This window comes from Panthera leo, chromosome C1, assembly GCF_018350215.1.
Source record: "Panthera leo isolate Ple1 chromosome C1, P.leo_Ple1_pat1.1, whole genome shotgun sequence".
NCBI classification, from domain to species: Eukaryota; Metazoa; Chordata; class Mammalia; order Carnivora; family Felidae; genus Panthera; species Panthera leo.
The window spans coordinates 190,258,284-190,281,248 of record NC_056686.1 but is presented as its reverse complement, the minus strand read 5'-3'; the positions used below and the strand labels follow the sequence as shown (position 1 = coordinate 190,281,248).

General features: G+C 50.7%; 1 protein-coding gene across 3 annotated transcripts in view; it reads right to left on the bottom strand.

Moving 5' to 3' along the window:
* Window positions 1-22,424, bottom strand: part of NRP2 (neuropilin 2) — a 116,506-nt gene extending 94,082 nt beyond the window's left edge. For all 3 annotated transcript variants that reach the window (XM_042949850.1, XM_042949851.1, XM_042949853.1), the window contains exons 1-2: window positions 21,499-22,424; window positions 6,401-6,578 (exon numbers count right to left, since the gene is read on the bottom strand). In XM_042949850.1, coding sequence (XP_042805784.1) covers window positions 6,401-6,578; window positions 21,499-21,571 — 251 coding nt within the window. In that variant the 5' untranslated portion in view covers window positions 21,572-22,424. The remainder of the gene's footprint in view (window positions 1-6,400; window positions 6,579-21,498) is intronic.
* Window positions 22,425-22,965: the final 541 nt, after the last annotated feature.

The window sequence follows — 22,965 nt, the reverse complement described above, 5'->3', positions numbered from 1 at the left end:
GGAGTTTAATCCAGTGTTTTCTGGACTTTTCCAGGCCAAACCCCACATTCAGGCATTAACTCAGGGTGGGGGGGGGGGCGTGGATCCCTGGATATAGAGTACAAAATTGTAAAGACGCTGGCCAGGGAGGGTGAGAGCAGCAGAGAGTCCTTAAGATCTTAGTTTTTCCTACTTCCTGACCCAGCCCCTTCTCCGAGATGGTAGACGCCTGGCCAGGAAATAAAATTCAATAGCATTGCTTAGGCACCTCTTCACTGAGAACTTTCGTTGTTCAGCAAGTCACAAGGATGGTCCTTCAATTACTGTTGTTCCCAAAGGCATCAGATTCTTTCCCCTTCTTATCTTTGGCATGATTCTCTCCACCTGGAGAGCCAGGGCGCACACACTCCCCCTCTGTCTGCCTAACTTCTTTGGGATTGGTGCAGCCATCGCTTCTTCCAGGGAGCCTTCCCTGATCTCCCGAGCCTAGGCTGGGTCTCAGTGCTGTGGGCTCACATTACTCGCCTATGCCGTATCCCCAGTCAGCAGGCACAGTGCTGCGGGGGTGGGCAACAGAGAATAAGAGCGAACAGCCCAGGTTGCAAAGTAGGGTACTCTGGCTTCAAATCCCTTCTCTGCCTTTTTCCGTGAATGGGACCTTGGGCCAGATGCTTAACTGCTTTAAGCCCAAGTTCCTTCTTCTGTAAAATGGGAAGAGTAACAGTGACTTCACATTTTTTGGAAGCAGGGATCAAATGAGATGATATATGTGAAGCACTTAGCAAAGTGCCAGGCTCAGGGGTGATGCTCCAGATGTAGTAGCTTTATCACGAGTAACCACATTTTTTTTCACTTGCTCCCAAACCCGAAGTGCCACGAAGTCAAAGAATACGATTTGCCATCGCTGCATTCCCAATGCTATCATCTCTCGTGGCACATCATGGGTGTTTAATAACTATGAGTGAATGCATCATCTGTTGCCATTTGGGTGGTGAAAGGCCGAGTCACAGAGAGCCTAGTGACTTCAGTGAGCCTGTGTCTCATCTTCCCGTTGTTACTATGTCACATCACAGGCTGGGCGAATGGGGAAGACAGCTCTGTCTGCCTTTCAACGCAGGTTCATGCCATGCTGACCTATGTCCTGGCATCTCAGATGTAAAAATACCAGTGAAACAATCATTTGCACGTGCCTGCTTGGTATTCCAAGACCAGGTGTCTAGAAATGAAGTATGTGGTCCATGCCCTTAGAGGATTTACATGCTCAGAATACAACATATTGACCGCATAGGAACCAAAGGCAAGCCAGCAAATCAAGGAAATACACAATGCTCCGGAGCTCGGCACTGGGACCCATAAAAGAACTAGAGGAATCAAGGAAATGGAGGGGAAGAGGAGGGGAGTGCACAGCTGGACACTAGGGAGGGGAGAGGGAGGAGGGTCCAAGCACTGGGCGCTCACAGATCTCATACAGATGTAAGGTTGTCTTTGGCTGTTGACTGGAATCAAGGCTGCTCACTGAGTGCAGAAAATCATTGCTGGCTGGGTGGGGAGGGGCTAGATTATTGAGGTCTGGTCTGTTCCCTCTGTTTACTATCGTCAATTTATCAGCCTGGGAAACCGCTACCTTTCAAAGATATCGCCCGCTACTTTAGTAGAAACAGACACATCTTCTAAGATTTAGAGGGCTCCTCTGGCCGTAAATAAATACAAGAGCACCTTGCTTATCCAGGACACTTAGCTAGAGGCCAAATGTCCCTAAACCTCAAAAATGCAGAACATGGGTGGCCTTCAGGGGATGGTTTCAGCCTTGAGCATCTCCATCGATGCCGGGGACCCCGAGCACTGCTGTTCTTATACTTTGTCCCTGGGGGTGTGCCTCAGTCCCGGCTGTGCCACGAGCTTGGCCAACGGAAGCAAACCAGACATGCTGGCCCTGGGGTTACACTGGCTTGGGGCAGAGCTGAGACCCCAGAACCAAAACTTCCCAATAGACAGCAAGACCTCCTGAAGCAAAATCTGTACAACACAATAAAAGAGTAAAACAAGTCAAAAGAGGAAGGGTCCAGGAGGCAGGGGTACACATAACAGGAAGTGACAGCAACAGTACTGATAGAAAAAAGCCACACACGTCCCCATGACAAAGTACAAAGATGCCCACACGGTGGCTAATTCATCGTGTATCCACATAAATAAGATGCAGGAACCTTGCAATGCAGTTATCATCACACTTTTGCAGACGAGGAAACTGAGCCCTGGGAAGTTGAAATGGTCAACCAACACTCAAATCTCAACCTGTCTGATCGAAATAGGACAGTACCTGACCTCTGTCACATAAAGTGAAGTTTACAATTAGAAGCCTGAATCATCAAGAAAAAGTTGACTCCCCTTAGTATTGGTTTTGTTTAAGAAGACAGGGAAGTGTGGCACATGATTTAGAATGTTCTCTATCAGAAATTCTTTCAAAAAAGGACATTAGAGCTTTAAAGGAGTATGCTTGAGTATCTAAAAATTCCACTCGGATTCAGCGCTACTTTTCAGTGCTGCGAGGTAAATAAGGTGGTGCTGCGCTGAACACACGTAAAATCGTTAGCGTAAACTTCTTGTGGGTTTTTTAGCAAAAAATGTTTTTTAACAAGACTTTTTTTTTTAACAAGCAATGTTCTTTCAGGTTTTCCTGGTGGTTTGTGCGCTTTGTGGAGCACGTTTTTGTTTTTACTTAAAAAAAATTTTTTTTAACGTTTATTCATATTTTGAGAGACAGAGCGTGAGTGGGGGAGGGGCAGGGAGGTAGAGGGAGACAGAACCCGAAGCAGGCTCTAGCCTCTGAGCTGTCAGCACAGAGCCCGACGCGGGGCTCGAACTCACAGACCGTGAGATCATGACCTGAGCTGAAGTCGAACGCTTCACCGACTGAGCCAACCAGGCGCCCCACGATGCACGTTTTTCAAGACACCCATCTGGAAATGACCCACTCTTAACGGGACCCAGACTCTTGGTTTTGGTTTCCTTTGAGCCCCTGGGATGGGGTCGGGTGCCACGCCCACATGAGGACTCATGAATAAGCTGTGTCTCACACCCAGGTGGGGGCTTTTAAAAGACGTATATATTTTAGATTTCAGAAATAGAGAAAGATTCAACTCTGTGTACATCTGTTCCTAAAGCCCTAATGTTCAGCCTCTTGTCTGATGACTCAGGTGAAAGGCAGCGGTATTCTCTTCCTCACCACAGGGAATGGGTGGCTTCTGCCTGTTTGCTCAGATGGCCCTGAGTCCTGCCTTTTGGTAACTCGGCCACATCAACGTGGCAGGGCCACCGGGGCCTCTGGTCTCTGCCCACAGCCGGTGGTGAATAGGCCCCAGAGCAGCCTGTGGGCGCTGGGGGTTTGGATGCCTGCTAACAGCCCGTGGGAGGAGTTGGGGACCTCACCACAGATGGCGGTGGCCTTGGATTGCACTGACTCAGGCAAAGTTGAGGCTTGTGAGCGAAAGTTTCCAAGCAGACAGCAGGCTTAAGTGGAACCAAATTAATAAGTGACCGTTGGGGGGAAAAGGTCTGTCTGGAGTTTATTCATCAACGGCCTTGACCTTTGGGTTGTCGATTTTAAGGGACAGAGAGCCAAGGGTCCAGGGGCCACTGGCCAGGGCCTATTCCTGGCTCACGGGGCAACCGCTGCAGTTGACCTCATACACAGGAGGGAGAGGGGAAAACACGAGGGGGAGGTGCTGGCCGCCGCCCTTTCTCCACGGTGGGGCTGGCTTTCTTCTGCCGCTCTTACTCACTTCCCTGTTTTGCAGGGGTGCTGCCACTGAGCCCTCTCACCAGGAGGACGGCTTTGGCAGTTTTCTCTTGGTAAGCATCCACGCTATGGGCCTCGAGAGCCAAGTCCAATTCGAAGCATGCACCGGAAATGAAAAGAGAAAGGAGTCTAATTTCCTTCGGTACTAAGTGCTTTCCAAACCCAGGAGCTCCCTTGGAACGAAAAGGAGAGAGGGCAAGAGAGGAGGAACAAGACAGAACTTCGAGGACTTCAATTAGGCTAATTGTTCCTCTCACAAGCAAGTGACACGAGGCAGTTGGGGGTGGGGGGGAGGAGGAGCCCACTTATTCTGAATGCAAACGGCCGGGGAATGTTAAAAATACCTTGCAGAGTGAGAGACTTCAGAGAACCGGATGTGTCTTTCTAAATACAAAAATTAACAAGAGTGACAGGGAGACAGGGAGAGGAGGGGAAACGGGGGAGGGAGAGAGAATTAAGGATGAGGTTAAGTAGCGGAGGCTTGACCCCAACAGAGCCTTCTTGACAATTTGGCGCTGGGGAAAAGAGACCCCAGAAAGATTTTTCTCTGACCTTCCTGACCTTTTTGGTTCAAGCCAGAAGCATCCACGGGGGAGTGGGGAGGAAAACAGGAAGCTACTTAGTAGGGATGATAAGCCAGATGATAACCTGTAACTTGCCTGCTTCCCCTGCTCCAAGTCGAGTGCGAGGCAACATCCTTGTCCCCTTTTTGCTGCCAGAGACTCCAGCGACCTGAGTTCTCCCCATCCCTAGGGCTGAGTCCTGTGTGGGGAAGGTGGACCCTGCAGCCCCAAACAGGGCAGGAGCGTGTTTTCCTGGCCTTTCATGCTTCCCAACACGTGTTAAGTCACGCTCACCAGCTCCCCAACTTTTTCCTTCCCAGAGCCATGCCTTCTCCCCACTGCCACTATGAATATACATAAGACGACCTCTTAGCAATTTCCCTGGGAGATTTGCTGGCATAAGCATAACAGAATTTGGCCCTCAGTCGACAGAGGTGCTTAGTCAAATTTCCCTGAGCACAGACCCAAGCTCTCTGTGCATCACGCTTCAGTCCGTGCCAGCCGTCTGCAGCCCAGCCAAAGGCACCAGGAGCAAAGACACCCGACAGAGGAGCTCTTCTAACAGACACCCTTGCTAACGTCCACTGCGGGGAATCAGCAGGCTTGAGATGCCGTAAAAGTATTATCAGGCTGCGCATTTAACTCAGACAAAGAGGAACTTATGAGTTACCCTAAGTCATCCACTGGGTCAAGAGTAGGTCTGGGATTAGAAAACCCATCTTATGACTCTTCGTCACATGAGGCCTCATCCATCCCGGAAACCCTCGGGTTTTCCGTGAAGACTACCTCTCGCTAGGAGAAAGCCATTATGTAGGTGTGAAGCAGTCCCAGGAGGATAACGATGCCATCGATTCACCGCCTCACAGCCTAGCCCTGGTTAAAGAGGGGCCTGTCTCCTGCACAAGGACGCGCTGGCCTGGACGTAGGCCCTGCTCCCTTGCACCTTTCTCGCCCGCTGGCCCCGTTAACTTTTCAGTACTTGCAATACCTTGGTCACAAGGAATGTCCAGACTGCTCGTGAATCATAAGGGGACACTGAACACCCATCAGAGCACTGGCACATCACAGGTGCACGTTTGGGGCAGAACGTGATCGTCGGCACAGTCTTTTCTGCACGGAAAACTCGCGCTATTGTTTCAATGAGTAAGGACTTTCAGATAGAGCCCACTAGACGGTACAAAGCACATTCACATTCTTGACATTACAATGCTACCTTCCCCTTCCCCTTCATTTAAGGGACCTCGGTGTCAAGGAGGCATTTCTAAAGCGCTCACAGTTGTCCAAATGTCCACTTGGTATCTCCCAAGCTACAGATTCCCAAGGCGGCAGGGCTGACGTTGTGAGACCAGCTGAGCTGTCTTGGGTAACTGACAACCTCTCTGGGCTTCAGTATACAAGTCCTGACAGCACCAGCTTCCCAGGGCCACCGTGAGGACTGGATGGATTGCTATTTGTAAAGCAATTAGAATGGAGTCTCTTAACTAAGTCCCTAACACTGGCTTCGAGACTCTAACTGGTGCAGCACAGACAAGAGTCAATGTGAATCTTCGACCTACCAGTGTAGCCTCCGATTTTTAACTCGCTTGCAGCTGCTTCCTCAAATAGCAGCCAGATCCTTTGGGGCTAGTCTCCGCTGGGGGGGATCTGGCTACTAGTTTATCAAGGAAGCTGGTGGGGTTTCTGTGTGTGGTGGCAGCGGTGGAAATGGGGAGATCTCCAGGGGGAAAGTAAATCCCAAAGTCAAGAGCTGGCCTACTGTAGTCCAGCCCCTGCCTCCAGATGGATTTCTCCCTCACTGCCTCCTTTGAAGATGGGGTGCTACTCCCTACACTCTTCACTCGGGAAGGCTCTTTCTTCCATGCTATGGGATCCACTGGGCTTTTATTTCCCCTGAAGGAGAACCTCAGCTTGAGGTTTCCTCCCAACCCCCCACCGGTGTCACTGTTCAGCAGGTGCTGGGGTCGGGGGTCCTGCCATTAGGTGGCAGAGGTGGCGGGAGGGAGCCCCGGGAGGTGGTGGGAGTGTGGCTCACGGATGCCCAACGGCACAGCATGGTGCTTACTTGCAATCGTGCTTCTCAATTTCGAAGTGAGGGTTGAAGTTGAGGACGATCTTCTGGTTAGGTTCAGGGGCGTAAACAATCCACTCGCAGTTCTGGTGGGAGGGGTAATCCTGGGGGTAACCTGGGGAGGTGATATAGCCAGCATCTTTGGAATTCAAACGACCTCCACAGGCTGAGTCTGAAAGAGAAGGCAAAGAAGCCAGAGAACTTCAAATATGCTACAGCCTTCCACCCCCCCACCCCACCCTGGTTCTTTTCGCTACCAGTGGCTGATTAAAACCGTCTTACAGACCTTTTATGGCAGTCCAGAAGACTAACCTACTTACTCATTCAGTGGAAGAGATTATTTCAACTCATCTTCCCCACCCCACTCACCCAACTGCACACACACACACACACACACACACACACACACACGTGCTCACAATTGCACACACTCCTCAAATTAAAATATTCCAGAAAATGATCATAAATATACTTAATTACATGGTCTGAGATTAACAAAAACAAGAGAGCTGCAAACATAACATGCCCCCTGCCTTTTCCTGTCTCCCCTCCTTGGCCCGTCTTCTTCTGGTGCAAACCTCTCATCTCTATCTTTATCTCATAAATCCTTCATTTCATTCGGTGTGTCCCAGCCCAGCCCAGCCCAGGCAGCCAGAAGTAACGGCTCCAGGAACTGACAACAGTGGTTTTGTGGGGCCGACCCACAACCGAGCCTGGTAACAATTACATGTGATGGGGAAGGAAGCATTTTCAGCTTTGGGCCAGAACTGGCCCTGGAGGGTGATTTTAGCTTCTTCTTCTTCTTCTTCTTCTTCTTCTTCTTCTTCTTTTTTTTTTTAAGAAAGAAAAAGCAAAAACCCCAAACATTTAATTCCACATACACCACAAATTTGATTTATTATTTCATTATACACCGAGTGGAAAAAATCTGCATCGCAGAATTCACTGGCTCTGACCTCAGAGTTTCGACAAAAGTGCTTTGTGCTTTTCTCTCGCTTTCTACCCACTGTCCCTCCTGCCCGGTCACCACCACCAGGGTGTGCTGCTGCTTTGTCCGGCGGCAAGCAGTAACCAGCCATTTGAAAGGAGGCTGCAGGGGATGTAACGGCCCCCACCTTCCCAGCGGTGCCTGGCTGGAGGTAAACAGCTTCACGTGAGCCAGGAGGCGAGGGGGCGACTTCAAAGGCAGACAAGGTGGGCGCTGACATTTGAAGAATCTCCTGTACTGGGGAGTGAAGTTCTGTCATCCCCAGGAGGGGTTCCTGGGGAATGGGGGTTTTGCTTAATACCACAGTAGAACAGAAGACGGGAAGGCACAAGAGCCCTGGAAATATTCAGAAGCCTCCTGGAGACCTTCCTGAGATGCATGCCTCTCTTAGCATCAATCACGATTTAATATCGCCATCTGCATGGAGCAGCATGGGCCCGTGAATTATGTATTACGGCTCAGCAGCCACCCTACAGGACGGGGTCTTTCTCCCGTGTTCACTCTTTGAGGGAAAGGGTCATGCATTTTTTAACTCTACAGGTGCACTTTACTATCCCCCATGTCTGTTGGCATTACTGTCTTCCAGACCTCTGCTTTAGATTACCAGCCTGACAGGCTTTAAATGCATAAAAGATGGGCACGCCGCACAATGGTGGTTGGGACACACAAATCCACACAAGTAGCCTTTTAGGCATCGTGCCTCCGAGAGCTCAAACTGTGCTGTGCTGAACTGCCCAGAATCTAATGGATTCAGGTTCCACTTCCTACTGGGTGGAAAACAAAAGCAGGCCATTTCCTCTGCCTAGCAGCGGCCACATCATCCTCTAACTAATGACCCCGCACCCTCCCCAGTCCAGCAGGACAATGGGCCCAGCCCTCCCGCACAGACAGAGAGGAGGCCAGCAGTGAGGCCCGGTGCCACCCACTCCTCTGCAGCCAACCCCCACAGGCTGCCCCGGTGCCCGTGCCACCGCCATGTCGGGCACCCGACACCTTGCAGCAAGCCACGCTGTGGCCCATTGGTGCTGGCTCATTCATGCACGTGAAACTGGCTGAGAGGGACCCTCTGAGAAAGCAGCGGTGTGGGGGCTTCGATCACCAGCTGCTCTTACCACGCTAGCAGGAGAGGGAAGTTTCAACTGGGTACCCCTCCTCTGCCAGCTATTTTGCTGAAGAGTATTGCCCTGACGCACACTCACCCCAAACCGCGCTTTTAGCCTCGGACCTCATCAGAGGGAACCTGAGCTGAGCTCCTGTTTAGTAACTGTTATGGTTTCCACATCATCCACCCTCTCTCCCTCCTTCTCCCACCCCTGCCCTGCTTCTCTCCAGCTGCTCCTGAAAGAAGAACTTCTCCTCCTCAATTTTCCACTCCGCCCCCCCTCCCCCCACCACCAAGTTCAGGCTTTTAGTAATTAGACCGGGCACACATCATCAGCAATAAAGACAGGAAACTTCCTCATAGGCAGGTTTCGTTTCTCATCCACACCAGGAGCAATCATTTTCCCACTCAGAAAACACTTTTAAATGATACAGAACCCATGGCTGGTAGTCTGTATTTTCCACGGTAAAAACTTAACTGAAAGATAAAGGAGTAACACATCTCTTTCTGTCCTTTCTTTATCTGAAGAAAATCAAGGTGCTTTATTAAAATTTTTGAAAACTCATTACAACATCTGCTTTGCTTTTGTGTGGTTAACCCTTTCGATACCCAAACATTTATAAACTCACATTCTTGTGTGGATGGCCCTCACACTCAGAAACACACCCAAACGTGGATATTGCACATATATTGGGTACGTAGACATATTAGAAAGTCACACTTCAGTCCCGCACACACTTTCACACCCTCTCATAAAATATCACACATCATTTGCGCAGACATATATCCACCAAGATAAATACTAGAATTTCTGTCTCTATTTTTCTTGGAGAGAACTGAATTCTTGAAATATATCAGTAAAACTTGTAAGGAAAACACACTTAATCCCTCTACACCTCCTCTTGATCATTGATATTTCATATCCAGGTTTGGGGGCCCTTCACTTCTTAAATACAAAGACACCCCCAACCGAAATGAGCTGGACTTTCTTCTGAAGATCTATACCATCTATTACCTTGGAGGCCTGTATTGTGTCCCCCTGTATTATGTGGAACAGCATAAATGCTCTCTGTCCGGTCTCAGAGGAGTCCAGCCCAGGCAAAAGAGAGTTGAACTCAAGGGCAAACCCCTTTAGGCCAGTCTCCACATACTGAAGGGGAGTTGACCCTGGTGAAGTTTGAGCTACTGAGCCTGTTTGGTGAGTTAACAAGGGACTTCTTTCTCCAACCCTTCTGTGAATACCTTTCACCTGGGGCAAATTCATTTCCCAAAGAGGAGAGGGCAAACCCAGGCCTGGGCTGTTCAGAGGGGGTTTTCTCCTACATCTGGGAGGGAAGCCTGAGGGATGAGTCAGCTCAGGCCAGATAAAGACCTCGGAGGCCCAAGAATAAAAGGATTAAAGTGACACCTCTAGATGTAATTGGAAAGAAAGTCCTAAAGTCACAAAGGCCTGATTTTTTTTCCTCCAAGATGAGTATTTAGGTGTTTTTATTTCACATATGAAATGTCAGATTATTTCGGACATCTGTATCTTTCTCTCTTTTTTTGTTTTTGTTTTTGTTTTCTCTTCCTCCGGTGCCCTTGTTTTGCTGGTCACCTAAGTATCATCTGATGCTGCCTTCAGGTAAACTGGCTCCTGATCTCGGTAAAGGGATTTTGTATTCATCCACTTAACAATTCTAAGGTGTTCTGCCAGCCTCGGAAGGAACTCGCCCTCCTACAGAACCCAATTTAGGACAAACCGTAGTTCCTCCGTAACATCAGATTTTTAGGAAGTCATAAGGAATAAAAGAAAATCTTAAAAAAAAAAATCTGGTCACCTTCTAAGGAAATTCAACAGAAGTTGTTTTAAAGGAACACTCTATGGCTTAACCTTGACAGCGGGATTCACTAAAAGAAGCCTGACTGTTGTGAGTACTTTAAAAAAAATTTTTTTTAACGTTTATTTATTTTTGAGACAGAGGGAGACAGAGCGTGAACAGGGGAGGGGCAGAGAGAGAGGGAGACACAGAATCTGAAACAGGCTTCAGGCTCTGGGCTGTCAGCACAGAGCCTGATGCGGGGCTCGAACTCACAGACCGTGAGATCATGACCCGAGCCGGAGTCGGACGCTCAACTGACCGAGCCACCCAGGAGCCCCATGAGTACTTTTAAATAATTAGAATGGCAATGGCTTACTTCAGGACAGGGAGAGACACCAGGTGACACCAGGCGACAGAAAGCTGGCAGTCCCACAGCAAAGGGAGAAAAATCAGATCACCTGGGTTAGCCGAACTGAAAAAAAAAGTCCTGGGCAAAAATGGACGTTTAGGACTCGCTGAAGGTGGGATTGGAGAGTCCGGCTGTTGTCGGAGGTGGGTCTGGGGTAACGAAGCGGGGTGGGGTGGTCTGAGAGTAGTTAAGAGGGGACACGGCACTTGGATTCTTGGTGACCTTCCTGGGTCTCAGCTTCCTAAACTGTAATTCAATGAGTGGGTTGAATGAAGTGGGATGAAGCGTGTAGTTTTAAAAATTCTTCTTAGAAGGTGTTTGTTTTCTCTTTGGATAAAACTCTACCCAGAACTCCAGTGTCCAAAGCAGAGAGAAGTGGAGCTCTCTTGGATGCAGGAGGTAGGGTGACGAGAAGGGGTGTTGAGTCTGGGCCCCGCAGTTCCCTCATCACCTCTGAGGGGCTTTCTCCGTAAGAAGATCGGGCTTCTTGGAACAGGACGTGACACCCACCGAACTAGGCATCAGTTCCCTTATTACTTTAAAATGCCTTGTGAAAGAGAAGGAGTAGGCTGATTGGAAGACACCTATTTCTTTTTCTTTTTAAGTTTATTTTTATTTATTTTGAGAAAGATACAGAGAGCAAGAGGAGGAGGAGCACAGAGAGAAGGAGAGAGAATCCCAAGCAGGCTCCACGCCATCAGCACAGGGCCGATATGGGGCTGGAACTCACTAACCGCAAGATCATGACCTGGGCTGAAATCAAGAGTCGGACACTTAACCGACCGAGCCACCCAGCCACCCCAAACATCTATTTCTTGTATGTACCTGAGGGCCATACACTTGGTGGAGAAAAGCAGTCGGTCTCATTTCCTATGAAAACACTGTCCTTTATTTATTAAATAATTTATCCTTTGTCCACAGCATGACCCCATCCTGTTTCCACTTCTACAGCATTTCCTTCTTTAAATTATTAGTAGCAAGGCAAAGAAGAAGCTCTTTCTCCTACTTGAAAAGAGAGACGGTTGTCACCTTGCCACTTGACTAACAAGAAGCCTTGTCTTCAATATGGTCTCACCACGGGCAAGCTGTGTGACCTTGGGTAAGTCAGTTAACACCTCTGAGCCTTTGTTTTCTCATCTGTAAAATGAGGGGAGTGATTCTAAAGGTCAGTTCCAGTTCTAAAATGCAAAGCCTGTATAATGAGGTGAGGAAAAGATCCTATACAACCGATAGGTGGAACCAAAAATTTAAAGACTGGTCTCCCCTCCTAGAGAACAAGACATTTGTTTAAGGTGTCACTTCTGCTTCCTCTGTTTGGTAAGCCTTGAAACAACCTCTAGGATTTTTCCGATGAACATGCCTGTCTTGCATTATGGAGAGTTCAAATGTCTCTTTTAATCACATTAGCTCTACTGACGTGAGTTTCTCTCCTTAACTGAGTCTGTGGCTGCATGCTTAATAAATAGTGTGGATGTTCAGCAGTGTGTGTGCGCGTGTCCACAACAGCGATGCATAAAAGGAAAGCCCAAGAAGAGTTTCTTCAAATCCCTTGCCTGAATCATCTAAGTCCTCTGCTCAGGGTTTTAACCAAATTTTGCTCGCTAACCCCGGATAAGCTGCTTTTTAAGAGTTATTTCTGGGAGCCGAGGCTGGATTTTGTTTTATTCAAAGCGACTTCAGTCTGTCACAAGACAGTCTCATAAAATCTGTATCTTGGCTTAAGCTGGGAAGAAATGAACCGATCCATCAGCCTAGGAATGTGGCTGTTTGACCACTTCCTAAGGCAACTGGGAGGGGATTCAATCTATTCAATTTATGGGGCCGGGTGCCATTGAGTGATGTACTCCTGAAGGCACAGCAAATGGAAATCTCTGTGAACTTTTGCAGTGATAAAGTTCAAAATCTGAATAAAAGAACCTCCGGGAGGACAGGATGGAGGGGATGAGAGAGAGGGAATGAGGCCAGCCTGTGAGCATGGAGAGAGGAGTGAGGAACCAGGCAGGCTTTTGCTTCGGAAACACTTCCCGTGGATTCAGAGGGGACAGAACTGGAAATTGGGTCTGGAAGTAGGACCTTTGGAAAGTCTTCCCCCCTTAATCTGGATTCTAAAAATGAACCTTCATTTCAGTGTTACAACGTAAGTTCGATGCGATGACCCCCTCTGACCTCGAATCATGCCACCTGTGGTAACCTTGTTATTTGTCATCTTATATCAGAAACAAATGCAATTCCAATAGGGCAGTCAATATAATAGCATTAGTTTATATTTATGTCCACTCTTTTCCAGCCCTCATTGCAAATGCAATTTTGATGCCCTTGATGAGAGATCTGGGATTACAATTCCTGACCATTTCAACAGACATTTGGGGAAGGAAATGGAAGAAGAATAATTTTGAGGTCTCTCCAAAAACCAAAGGAGAATAAAAGGTAATATAATATTTTTTTCCATTTATTTTGATTAACTGAAGGCTTATGTTGAAACATCAATGGCTCCCCATTGGTTAGTGAATGAAATCCAACTCCCGAGGCCTGGCAACGGGGCCTTGCATTTAGCCAAACCTATCATTTCCGACCTTCTTTGCAATCATTTCCCTCCACACGTTCTAAACTGCAGCTCCTGAGTGTTCCCCAAATACACCAGTGTCCATTCCTCTGCTCCCATCTTCCCCTATTACACCTTTTCCAGCTCTAACGCCCATCCATCCTTACCCCGGGCTCAGATGTGACCTCCACCCTTCCCTCCCTGGTGTCTCACACCAAGACTACTGTTCCCCCCTTCCCTGTCTGGAACCTCCGAGACGGAAGCTCTTTAATGTCCTTCTAAGGCATGTGAGGGCTCCGGAAGGCCTTATCTGTTCTTCTCCACCGAGGCAACTCGAGGGTGTGACTCCTTCCTCCGTGAACTTTATAGGATCAGACTCAGAGTCTTACCCAAAAGTCAGACTCGGTGACGTTTGGTGAATTATTCAGTTACTAGCTGCCTAACATAACACCAGAAGCAGCCCTAGCTGCCACGGACTCCGAGGAAGCCTCAACACAATCATTCTGCTTCTCTAGTACGACTCTTCTTCCCCAGCCCGCAGCTGCTATTGAATGCGGAGATGTTTTTGTGGTGAACCGAGAGTTTCAGTTAACTTGTTTGGAACAATAATACCTGGTCATGAGGCAGGGTTGAGTCCCGTGAACCATGTCTCCAAAGACACTCTAAGCCTCTGCTAATAATGATGCAGGTCAAAGGATATTTACATCTTAATCCTAATGATGGTAAAAATAATTTATCTGAGGGTCTCTTGGCCTCCCTCACTCTTCCAGAGGTGAGTTCTAGATATTTGTTGTCAGTAGCAACAGGAAGATGCACATTACTTCTTCGTCACTAAGCTGTTTGCTGGTAACAGATTATCTCTTGCTGGGTTTCAGTTCCTTTCTCTCTACTTCTATCTCCCCATCTCCCTTCCCCTGGCCCCCATTATGCCTTTAGGGCACATCTGTTTTATTTTTTGCCTTTATCAAAGCAATTATTATTACGGCTCGGCCCAGTAATTTGCAATTCCCTCTATCTTCTTTGCTGAAAGACTGGCCAGAGCCCAGATCACTGGTTATCAGGATCCTTGGAGGCAGTGAGCAGGGTATCACTGGCTTTGTGCATTAAGCAGGCCAGCAGCCCCGTCCTCTGCACACTACTGGGGAGAGCTTTCCTTTTGTTATTCCCAGCTCCCCCACCCCTCCTTTTTTTCTGGATTAGATCCTGACTCTTTTATGAAGACCCAGAGGGAAATGGGATTATTAAGAGTCTTGCTGGGTAAAAGCTATTTTGTCTTTATGATGACTTTCTTGAGTTCAGCTGCTGAGGGGCTTTAATGCCAGAGTAGAAGTTATTGCACATTCAGGGGAGCACCGTGCACAGAGTGCTCCCTGCTGAGCACACCTTCTGTGATGAAGGATGGAAAGGGAGGAAAGGGGAGGAAAGGAAAGGGAAGGAAAGGGAAGGAAAGGGAGGGAAGGGAGGGGAGGGAAGGGAAGGGAAGGTAGGGGAGGGGAGGGGAAGGGAAGGGAAGGGAAGGGAAGGGAAGGGAAGGGAAGGGAAGGAGAGAGATAAAAAATAAGTAGAGGCGAGAGCCCTGAAAGCAGAAGAACAAGGAGAGAAAAAAATGGCAACGAGGAGACGTAAATTTTAGACGAAAATCCAGCAAAGACTATTGCTCTCTGAAGAACAGTGTGAGTGATAATCTGAAGCTTATAAAATATAGACAAACGTTCAGTGGGGTAAGAGCCGAGAAAGAATAATTGTTTACTTATTAAAAATAACATAAACATACTACAATGGTTATAATGTGCTTCCTATGGTCATGAGATACAGTGATTAAATGCCTTTAGAATAGGCTTGATATGGACCAAATAGTATTCTATGTAATCTGGCATAGCACAAAACAAAACAAAAACCTATGGAGCAGGTATTACTACCAAACATACTTTACAGAAAAAGAAATTGAGGTACAGAGAGATTAAGTGTTCTAGACCACAGAGCTGGCAAATGGCTGAGCTGGATTTTAAACCTAGGCAGTCTGGCTTCTGTACCTCAGAAGCTGGGAAGCCCAAAGAAGGGCTCCCCCAAACCTCTATGTGACAAACTTATTTAGTGCCATTTACGGAAAGACAAATGTTTTGCCTGTGTGAAAACTCCCTTTTCTCTTCCTGTGCCAGTAATCTGTCTGCGTGAACAATAAGAGACGTGTTCCAGGCTGGGCTGTGGGGAGGGCGAGAAGCACTTAACACCTTCTCCACTGCCTGCACACGCTGGCACCCAGCTTCTTGTCATCCTGACTGTCTTTCCTGTGTACTGGAAACCAACGTATGTCTTTGGCTCTAGAGGGAGGGTGGTGTGGATAGATGTTTCAGGTCTGAAGCCATGTGTCACAACATTGAGGGGTTTTTTGCTGGCAACTCCCATTTGTCTCCTTTTCTCAACCCCACTCAACCCTATCCTAAATGCCACATTGTTATTGTTCTACTGGATAGGAGCAGCATTTTCAGAAACGGGGGATTTATTTTTATAGCACAGCTGGTCTGCCAAAGGTCACATAATTTGGCAACGTTCCCAGTGGTTAAAAATTAATTTCTTCTTATTAATACAACCAAGGTCCCATAGGATTGGAGCTCAGCCTTATCTAAACTTGACAGCTTCCTAAACCTTCAGAAGATGCTTTCTCCTGGAGGGCCAGTCAGGCTACAGGGCCACTGTGTCCAGGAATCCAGCCTCACCGAATCCTGTTAGGTAATGAAACCATTAAGCCCCTAGGCCATTTCTCATCAAGGCAGATAAAGCTTTAAAAAATGCTGTAGGCTCTCTAGGACAAACTTCTGCCGTATCTTCCATGAATGGGTTAATTAAAAAAGAAAAGGAAGAAAAGCGAATTCTTTACCTGGAAGGAAAGGTACAAAGACTAACTTTTGGGGATCAAACTCCTATCTGCCATTCAAAGAGGGTGCCTCAACGATGATGATACGGTGGTAAACAATGGTCAAATGACAAAATACCTAAAATATGTTAATGATAACATAAACTACTGCCCAGATGTTACTTTTTCAAGTCCTTTTTCACCCACGCAAGAAATAGAAAGGTATTATGCTTTAAAAAATTTTTTTTAACGTTTATTCATTTTTGAGAGAAAGAGAGAGACAGAGAGAGAGACAGAGCATGAGTGGGGGAGGGGCAGAGACAGAGGGAGACAGAATCTGAAGCAGGCTCCAGGCTCTGAGCCGTCTGCACAGAGCCCAACGCGGGGCTCAAACTCACGAACTTCGAGATCATGACCTGAGCCGACCGAAGTTGGCCGCTTAACTGGCTGAGCCACCCAGGCGCCCCGGAAGGTGTTATGCTTCTGCTCCATCTTTTACAAAAGGAAAAAAATCTCAGTTCTATTTCCTCATCTTTCCCTCGACTTCTGGGGAATGTATTCTGAAAACTCTTACCAATGAACCTGGCTCTGAATTCAGTCAACCGAGAATTGTCCCACACTCTGGTCACCCAAAGTCAGCTCATTCTCTTGATTACTTTAATGAGCAGCTGAATGAAAGACACCAAGTAGGGGCCTCAGAATCACCTGAGTCCATGGCGTTTCTCCCCAGTGATGCCCCCAGACCCCTCCCAGCTCTTGTTTACATTCATGTCTCATTGCATATGAATTGGCATCTGGGCTCCTAACTTTTTCTGCACTACAAAGATAGGAACTGGCCTTTCTGGTTGCAGAATATGGACTTCACATGCAACAGCAGGGGATGAGAGCCATTTGGTAGACAGCAGGAGTCCTGTCTAGACAGCCTGGGGTCCCAGTCACTGGAGCCTTCCAACCTTCCATTTTGCCAGTTGTGTGCTCTGTGACTTAATCGGAGGGCTCTGCAGAATGGCATCAAAGTCCAAACCAGTGGTGCTGCTTGGGCATTCACAATTCCACCAGGCACATCTTGGACAAGAAGGTGCTTGCCTGGAACACTCATGGGGAGCTCTCTTCTTTCCGCTGTTTGCACTGTGTGTTCTGTTGGCAGTTGGTAACAGCTTCATTACCTCCAGTGGCTGTTTATGGGGTAAAGTTTACTGGGCACACGTTGAATGTGGGCATGAGACCAGTCCCCAGAGCATAGAGCAGGCTGTCTGTGTACAATCTAGGAGTTCACAGTTTTGGTTGCAAATTATTGTATCTATACCTACCCATAGTCATCCCGCATTTTGGGGAGACAGGCTAAAAAAGAACGTCTGCCCAATAAGGGCGCCTAGAACGTCACTGCTTCTCATTTAGGATTTGTTTGAACCCAGACCTATCTCCCACAGACAATTTAGACCTCTTATCTGATCATCCATTCCGGACGCAAGGTTGATTGACCGCGTCTGCCCCGTGTCCATGGCAATGGTGTTTAAAGCCAAGCACAGATCAAAGCTGGGGGGGGGGGGGAGGGTTGGCGGGTGGAGTGCGGGGGAAGGTTGTTGGTTATAGGGTCCGGGTTCTTTGGGCCCCAAGTGGTGAGGAGGGGCGTTGGGGCTGGGAGTTGCCACCATCTGAAGAAGCCCATTGTCAGGGCCTGCATGATTTCCTGAGCAAACCCCAGACCCACCCCCCATCAACTGGAGCAAAGGGGAGTTTCGAGGCCAGGCGCTGACAACGAGTGGCCAGCGCCAGGGGGCTCTCCACTCAGTCTGAACACGAAAGGAAAGGAGGCGGAGGGAGGGCAGCGAGCATTGAGCACACGCCAGTAAACCAGAGTGTGGATCCCCTCCCCTTCCAGAGAAATTCAACCGGAGCCGCAGAAGCTGCGACAAGGATGAGCCGGATCCTCTAAGCTTGCCAGGAAAGCTGATTCCCACCCCACCCCCACGGTTCCCAGAGGAGCAACCGGTTCATTCCACCACCACCCCCCGCCAGCCCCTGGACGTTGGCTCTGCGGGTGCCCCCCACCCAGCCGCCGGGCGCCTGGGACCCGGTTGGAAAAACTGCGGTGCAGTCAGCCGGAGGCAAAGGGTGGGGGCAGCCGTTTAATCACCGCTCGCCTCGCCTCCATTAACTTGTATTGATATTAAAAAGAAATCAATCAGTGAAAATGAAGCATTGGCCGTGAATATTTTTTTCTCACGTGGAAAAGCAAGGAGCGAGGCGGCGGGGGAGGGGAGGCGGACCGCGCCGGCGACTGCAGGTTTCTCCCGAGCGGAGAGCCGCAGCGGCGACTTAACTTTCTGGCAGTGGGCAGCGTGGAGGAAATGCCGCAAGCCTCTCCCTGGGGGTGTCCTTAGTCAGGAGGAGGAGGCGACAAGGCTGGAGGAGTTGGAGGCGGCCAACTTCTCCCAGGCCCGAGCCTTGGTTTTGCTTTCGCTGGGAATATTTTTGCCTAATAGAATGTTTATGGATCGTTCGGCTGTGTTTCTGCTGCTCAGCCCAAACAAATCGATGCGGCGTTAGAGGCGGCGCGGAGGGCTGGGGCGGGCTGGGGGGCCACCACGTCCCCACCACGTGGATGCCGGCGCGCCGCGTGCTCTTCACCTGCTCAGGCGCACCGGCGGGCGCTGGGCGCTACTAGGGGCAGTGGAAGTTGCGCGCATTCCCGCGGCTAGAGCTGGCTCCTTTCCGCCCCTCTCCGCCCCGGATTCCGAAATCCCACCCCGGCTTCCCGCGTCCCAGCTTCGCCAGCGTTCGGATCCCCTGCTCCGCCTCAGCCCCGCGGAGCCGGCCCGCCAGGGGCGGCGGGGGAGGGGAGAGATTCAGCGCGGAGCAGAGCGCGGAAGGCAGGAGGGGGCGCTCCGGTCTGGGTCCTCCGAGCGGCCCCGAGCCCAGGAGGAGGGAGGCAGGTCGGCGGCGCGGCTACGATCTGGCGAGGCAGCGTGGCAGAGAGTGGGGGAGCCTGATGCGCGCAGCCCGCGCGGCCTCCCTGCTGCCCGCCAGTCCGAGAGTGCCGCCGCGGCCACAGCCACAGGGTTATTTGCTCAGTCGCTCCCCCTCATGCACCTTCCGCCCTCCCTTTCCCCTGACTCCTTCTCGGAACGGGTTCCCGCCGCCGCTGCCGCCGGCTGGGCTCGGCCCCCTCCCGGCAGACGCGCACCGGGTGAGTCAGAGGTCTAGCAGGGCCTCGCCCTTTGCCACCCGCTGCCAGCTCCCCGGGTGCCAGTCGGGTGCTCCAACAGGAAGTCCGAGCTTCCCGCGGCTTGCTTTCGCCTTTTCAAGGGGCTGGAGAATATCCACCTAGGGCGGGTCCCAGCTCCGCGTCCCACGAGGGGGTCCCACCCCGGCGGTAAGGCTGCTGCGGCAGCGTCGTAGTGGATGACCTGCCCCGCGCTCCGCGCCTCTGGGCTTCTCTAGAAGTGACGCAGCGCGGCCCGGGGTAGGGTGGGAGGGGGTTCTGCAGAGAGCGCGAAAGGCAGGTGGCAGAGCGGGAGTGGGTTCGAGCGGGTGTCGCACACAAACGTACACTTCGCGCAGAGCTCGGGGACAGATGTGCGAACATCTGGGGTAGGAGATGGCCCCTGAGTCTTCACGACCCCTCCCGCTCCGCAGAGCACACAGAACCTGAAGTTGTGTGTTGTGAGTGTGTGTGTGCATGCGCGCGCGCGCGCATGCCGGTGTGTGCCCCAGTGTGCGCGCGCTCGCCGGGGCCTACTAGAGTCCGTGCCTGAATACGTAATATACCGTGGGCATCTTCCCCGCGTGCGCGCGCGCGCGCACACACACACACACACACACACACACACACACACAGCGAATCACACAAACATACATAATTTATGCAGCATCTAGGTCTGTGGGAGGTAATTTAATTTCGCTTCAAGCTGGGAACTTAGAATTAAGGCAAGAGGGAATGGGGAGACACAGGAAATCTCCCCAAGTGGGACCTGCACCCATCTCTTTGATAACGATTTGCAGCTGCCCCGAAGACCAGCTATGGCAGAGAAGGAGCGGCAAACGGGTGGATTTCGATAGCAAGGGCATTCCTCAGGCTTCCTTCCCCTCAAATAAACACTCAAGCTTAAATGGGGTGTGTTGGCGGTGACAACCAGAGCACCAGGCGCAAAGCTTCCCCTTTAGGCGCCCACAGGACCCACTAGCCCGCTCTGATGGGGGAAAGGGGGGGACGTGCCCAGGGAGCTGCTGCAAGGGGTTAACCCTACCACTGCGGCCATAGCCTTGGAGGTGCCTACCGGTAAGGGCACTTCAGCCAGGCTTTATCTCCTCTTTCTCTTTCCCCTATTTCCTCCATAGATGGTTTCCCCCATTCTCAATCACCTGTAGCAGCTTCCAAGAGTTTTGTCAGATTCCAGACACTGTTCTCAGAGGGGAGAGAGGTTCACCCTGGAGAGTGGTGTGGGGAAGGAAGGACAAGCCGCACTGGATTCCCCGCAACCAGAAATCCCTGCTCAGGCAGGGTGCCCCTTGCCAGCCCACCTCCCCGCTGCCAAATACTGGCCCCAGACGGTTCTGGGCCTTGCAGTCCTTATCTCTGCAGTCTGTCCACACACCCTTTTTGGCAGTGGTTGAGAACAAATTCCACTCAAAAGTTTCTAACCACTTCACAAGAGTAAGAGACCTTCGAAGGCCACGCAGTCTGTTTTATCTAATACGGATTTTTAAAAGAACATGATTTACTTTCCCAGAAAACACACGGATGCAGGAAGGAGAGCAGGGACGACCAGCGCCTGGGTATCCAACAGCGCCCAGCCCAGCCCCAAGCCCCCAGCTCAGCCGCAGGCCAACTTGCTCCATCAGCCTGAGCCCTAGGATTCTGAGGCGTATCCACACAGTCTGCAAAGAATCCACAGCACTGGAAAACCAAAACTAGACTCTTGTCTTTCCCAAGCCCTTCAGTTAACATTGCTCAATGGAGCTAAGTGGAGAGAATGCAAATGATTTATATTTCACTGGCTAGGTTGAAGAAACTCAAGGGAGATGTGTTCTGCCTCAAGACAGGGGGAAAAAATCCCAAAAACTGTAATGCAAAGGCTTTGTAGTATTTTTAAACCTTTGATTCAGTCCATATGTGACATCTGAACACCGCCAAATTCTATGTTTCAAAACACACACACACACACACACACACACACAGTGCTAGCAGGAGAGAAAAGTTGGGTTTTAGAAGCGGTGGTGGTATAGGGAGGGCCGGCTGGGATCTCTCTTTAAATTATTTACTATTGAGGGAGTCTCCTTCTATGCCATCCCATGTGCCCAGAATGAGCGGTTGCTTTTAAAGGGAAAAGCATGTTGAAATGAACAGAAAAAAAAAACCAACAAAAAAACCCCACAACTTTTAGGGGCTTACCTGGTTGGCCTCTCACTTCGTGTCCTGAAAAGTAGAGAGCCAAGAAAACCCAGGTGAGAGGAAACATATCCATTTTGGAGAAGGAGGCTCTCTCCAGAGCTGGATTTGTAGATGTCTTGTATAATTTTAAGTCTTTGTGTTTTTCTCTCTCTTACGTTCTTCCTTACAGTGTCTTCTGCAAAGGTTTCTAATGGTCAGGGTTTCCCTCCTGGGTCCTGACGGCCCGTCTTCACCTTTATTCTTGCTGGATTCTCACCTAAGAGGAGGGTGGCTCTTGAAATCAGCAAAGCGGGAGCAAGCCAGGAAGGGGGGACGGGTTTCCTCTCTTAAAAACAAAACGCATCTATGTCCTCTCCAGTTCCTCAAAGTATCATTTCCTTTATCCTACAACATCACGAATATTTCCCGAAAGCCAAGCGTAAAAAAAAAATTATAATAAAAATAAAAGCCCAGACTTGCTTTGGGCATCACACGGCCCCCGGGCAGCTGTGTGATCTCAGAGGCGTAAACTGACACACATCTCCAGGCACCCGGGACCGACACGCGGGCGGAGGCACCGACCGCCGGACGGCCCGAGTGGGAGAGGCGGCCGCCCCGCTCTTGCCCTCGCCGGGTTCCCCTAGCGGGAGCCTCCCCAACGACTACACCCGCTCGGCCAGCCAGACGAGGGGAGTCCGAGGAAAGAAGCTGCTGCTGCGGCGGCGGCGGCGGCTGCTGCTGCTGCTGCTGCTGTTGCTGCTGCTGCTGGCGGGGCGGCGGCGGCTGGGATCGCCTGGGAGTGAGCGAGCCCCTCTCCGAGTTCGCTCGCGCCCGCCCTCACCTCCACCTCGCCCAGCGCCTCGCCGCGGTCTGCGCGTCTGAGGATGTGCCGGGGGCGGGCTGCGGGCTGGTGCCTCGCTCGCCTTCTCTGCTTCCCCTCCGGCTCCCCCCAGCCTTTTCAGGCCGAGCAGCATGTGGATGTCAGAGCCGCGGCAGAGCTATCCGATTACGCGCCGGCTCAGGGCCCGCCCCTTCTGTGTTCCTGATTAAAGAGGCAGCCGCGGAGACGAGCGGCGCACAGCCCAGCGCCGCGGCACCCGGCTCGGGCGGGGCGGCGGCGGTTCCCCCCCACCCCACCCCCCCAGCCGCGGCCCGATCAAAGTTGAGGCGTCTCCTACCCAGGCTCTCCTCTCCCACCCAGCCGCTTCTCTCCCACCCGGCACCTCCCGCCTACCCCGGGCACCTCCGCGGCTGGCTGCGCCCGGCCGCCCGTGCGCACAGCCGGGGAGAGGGAGCGCCCCGGGGCACCTCCAGGGCGCAGTGCCCTTGGCCGCGTTGTCCCCGCCCGGGGGAGACTACACAGGAAATGGGGGAAATCCCTGTTCCCCCCCAATTCCCTGGCTCCGAGGCCACACACGTAGAACCCAGCACAATGCCACGCGCAATGGCGTTACAGGAGGAGTTGGGTGGCGTACGGTGTTTGGTGTG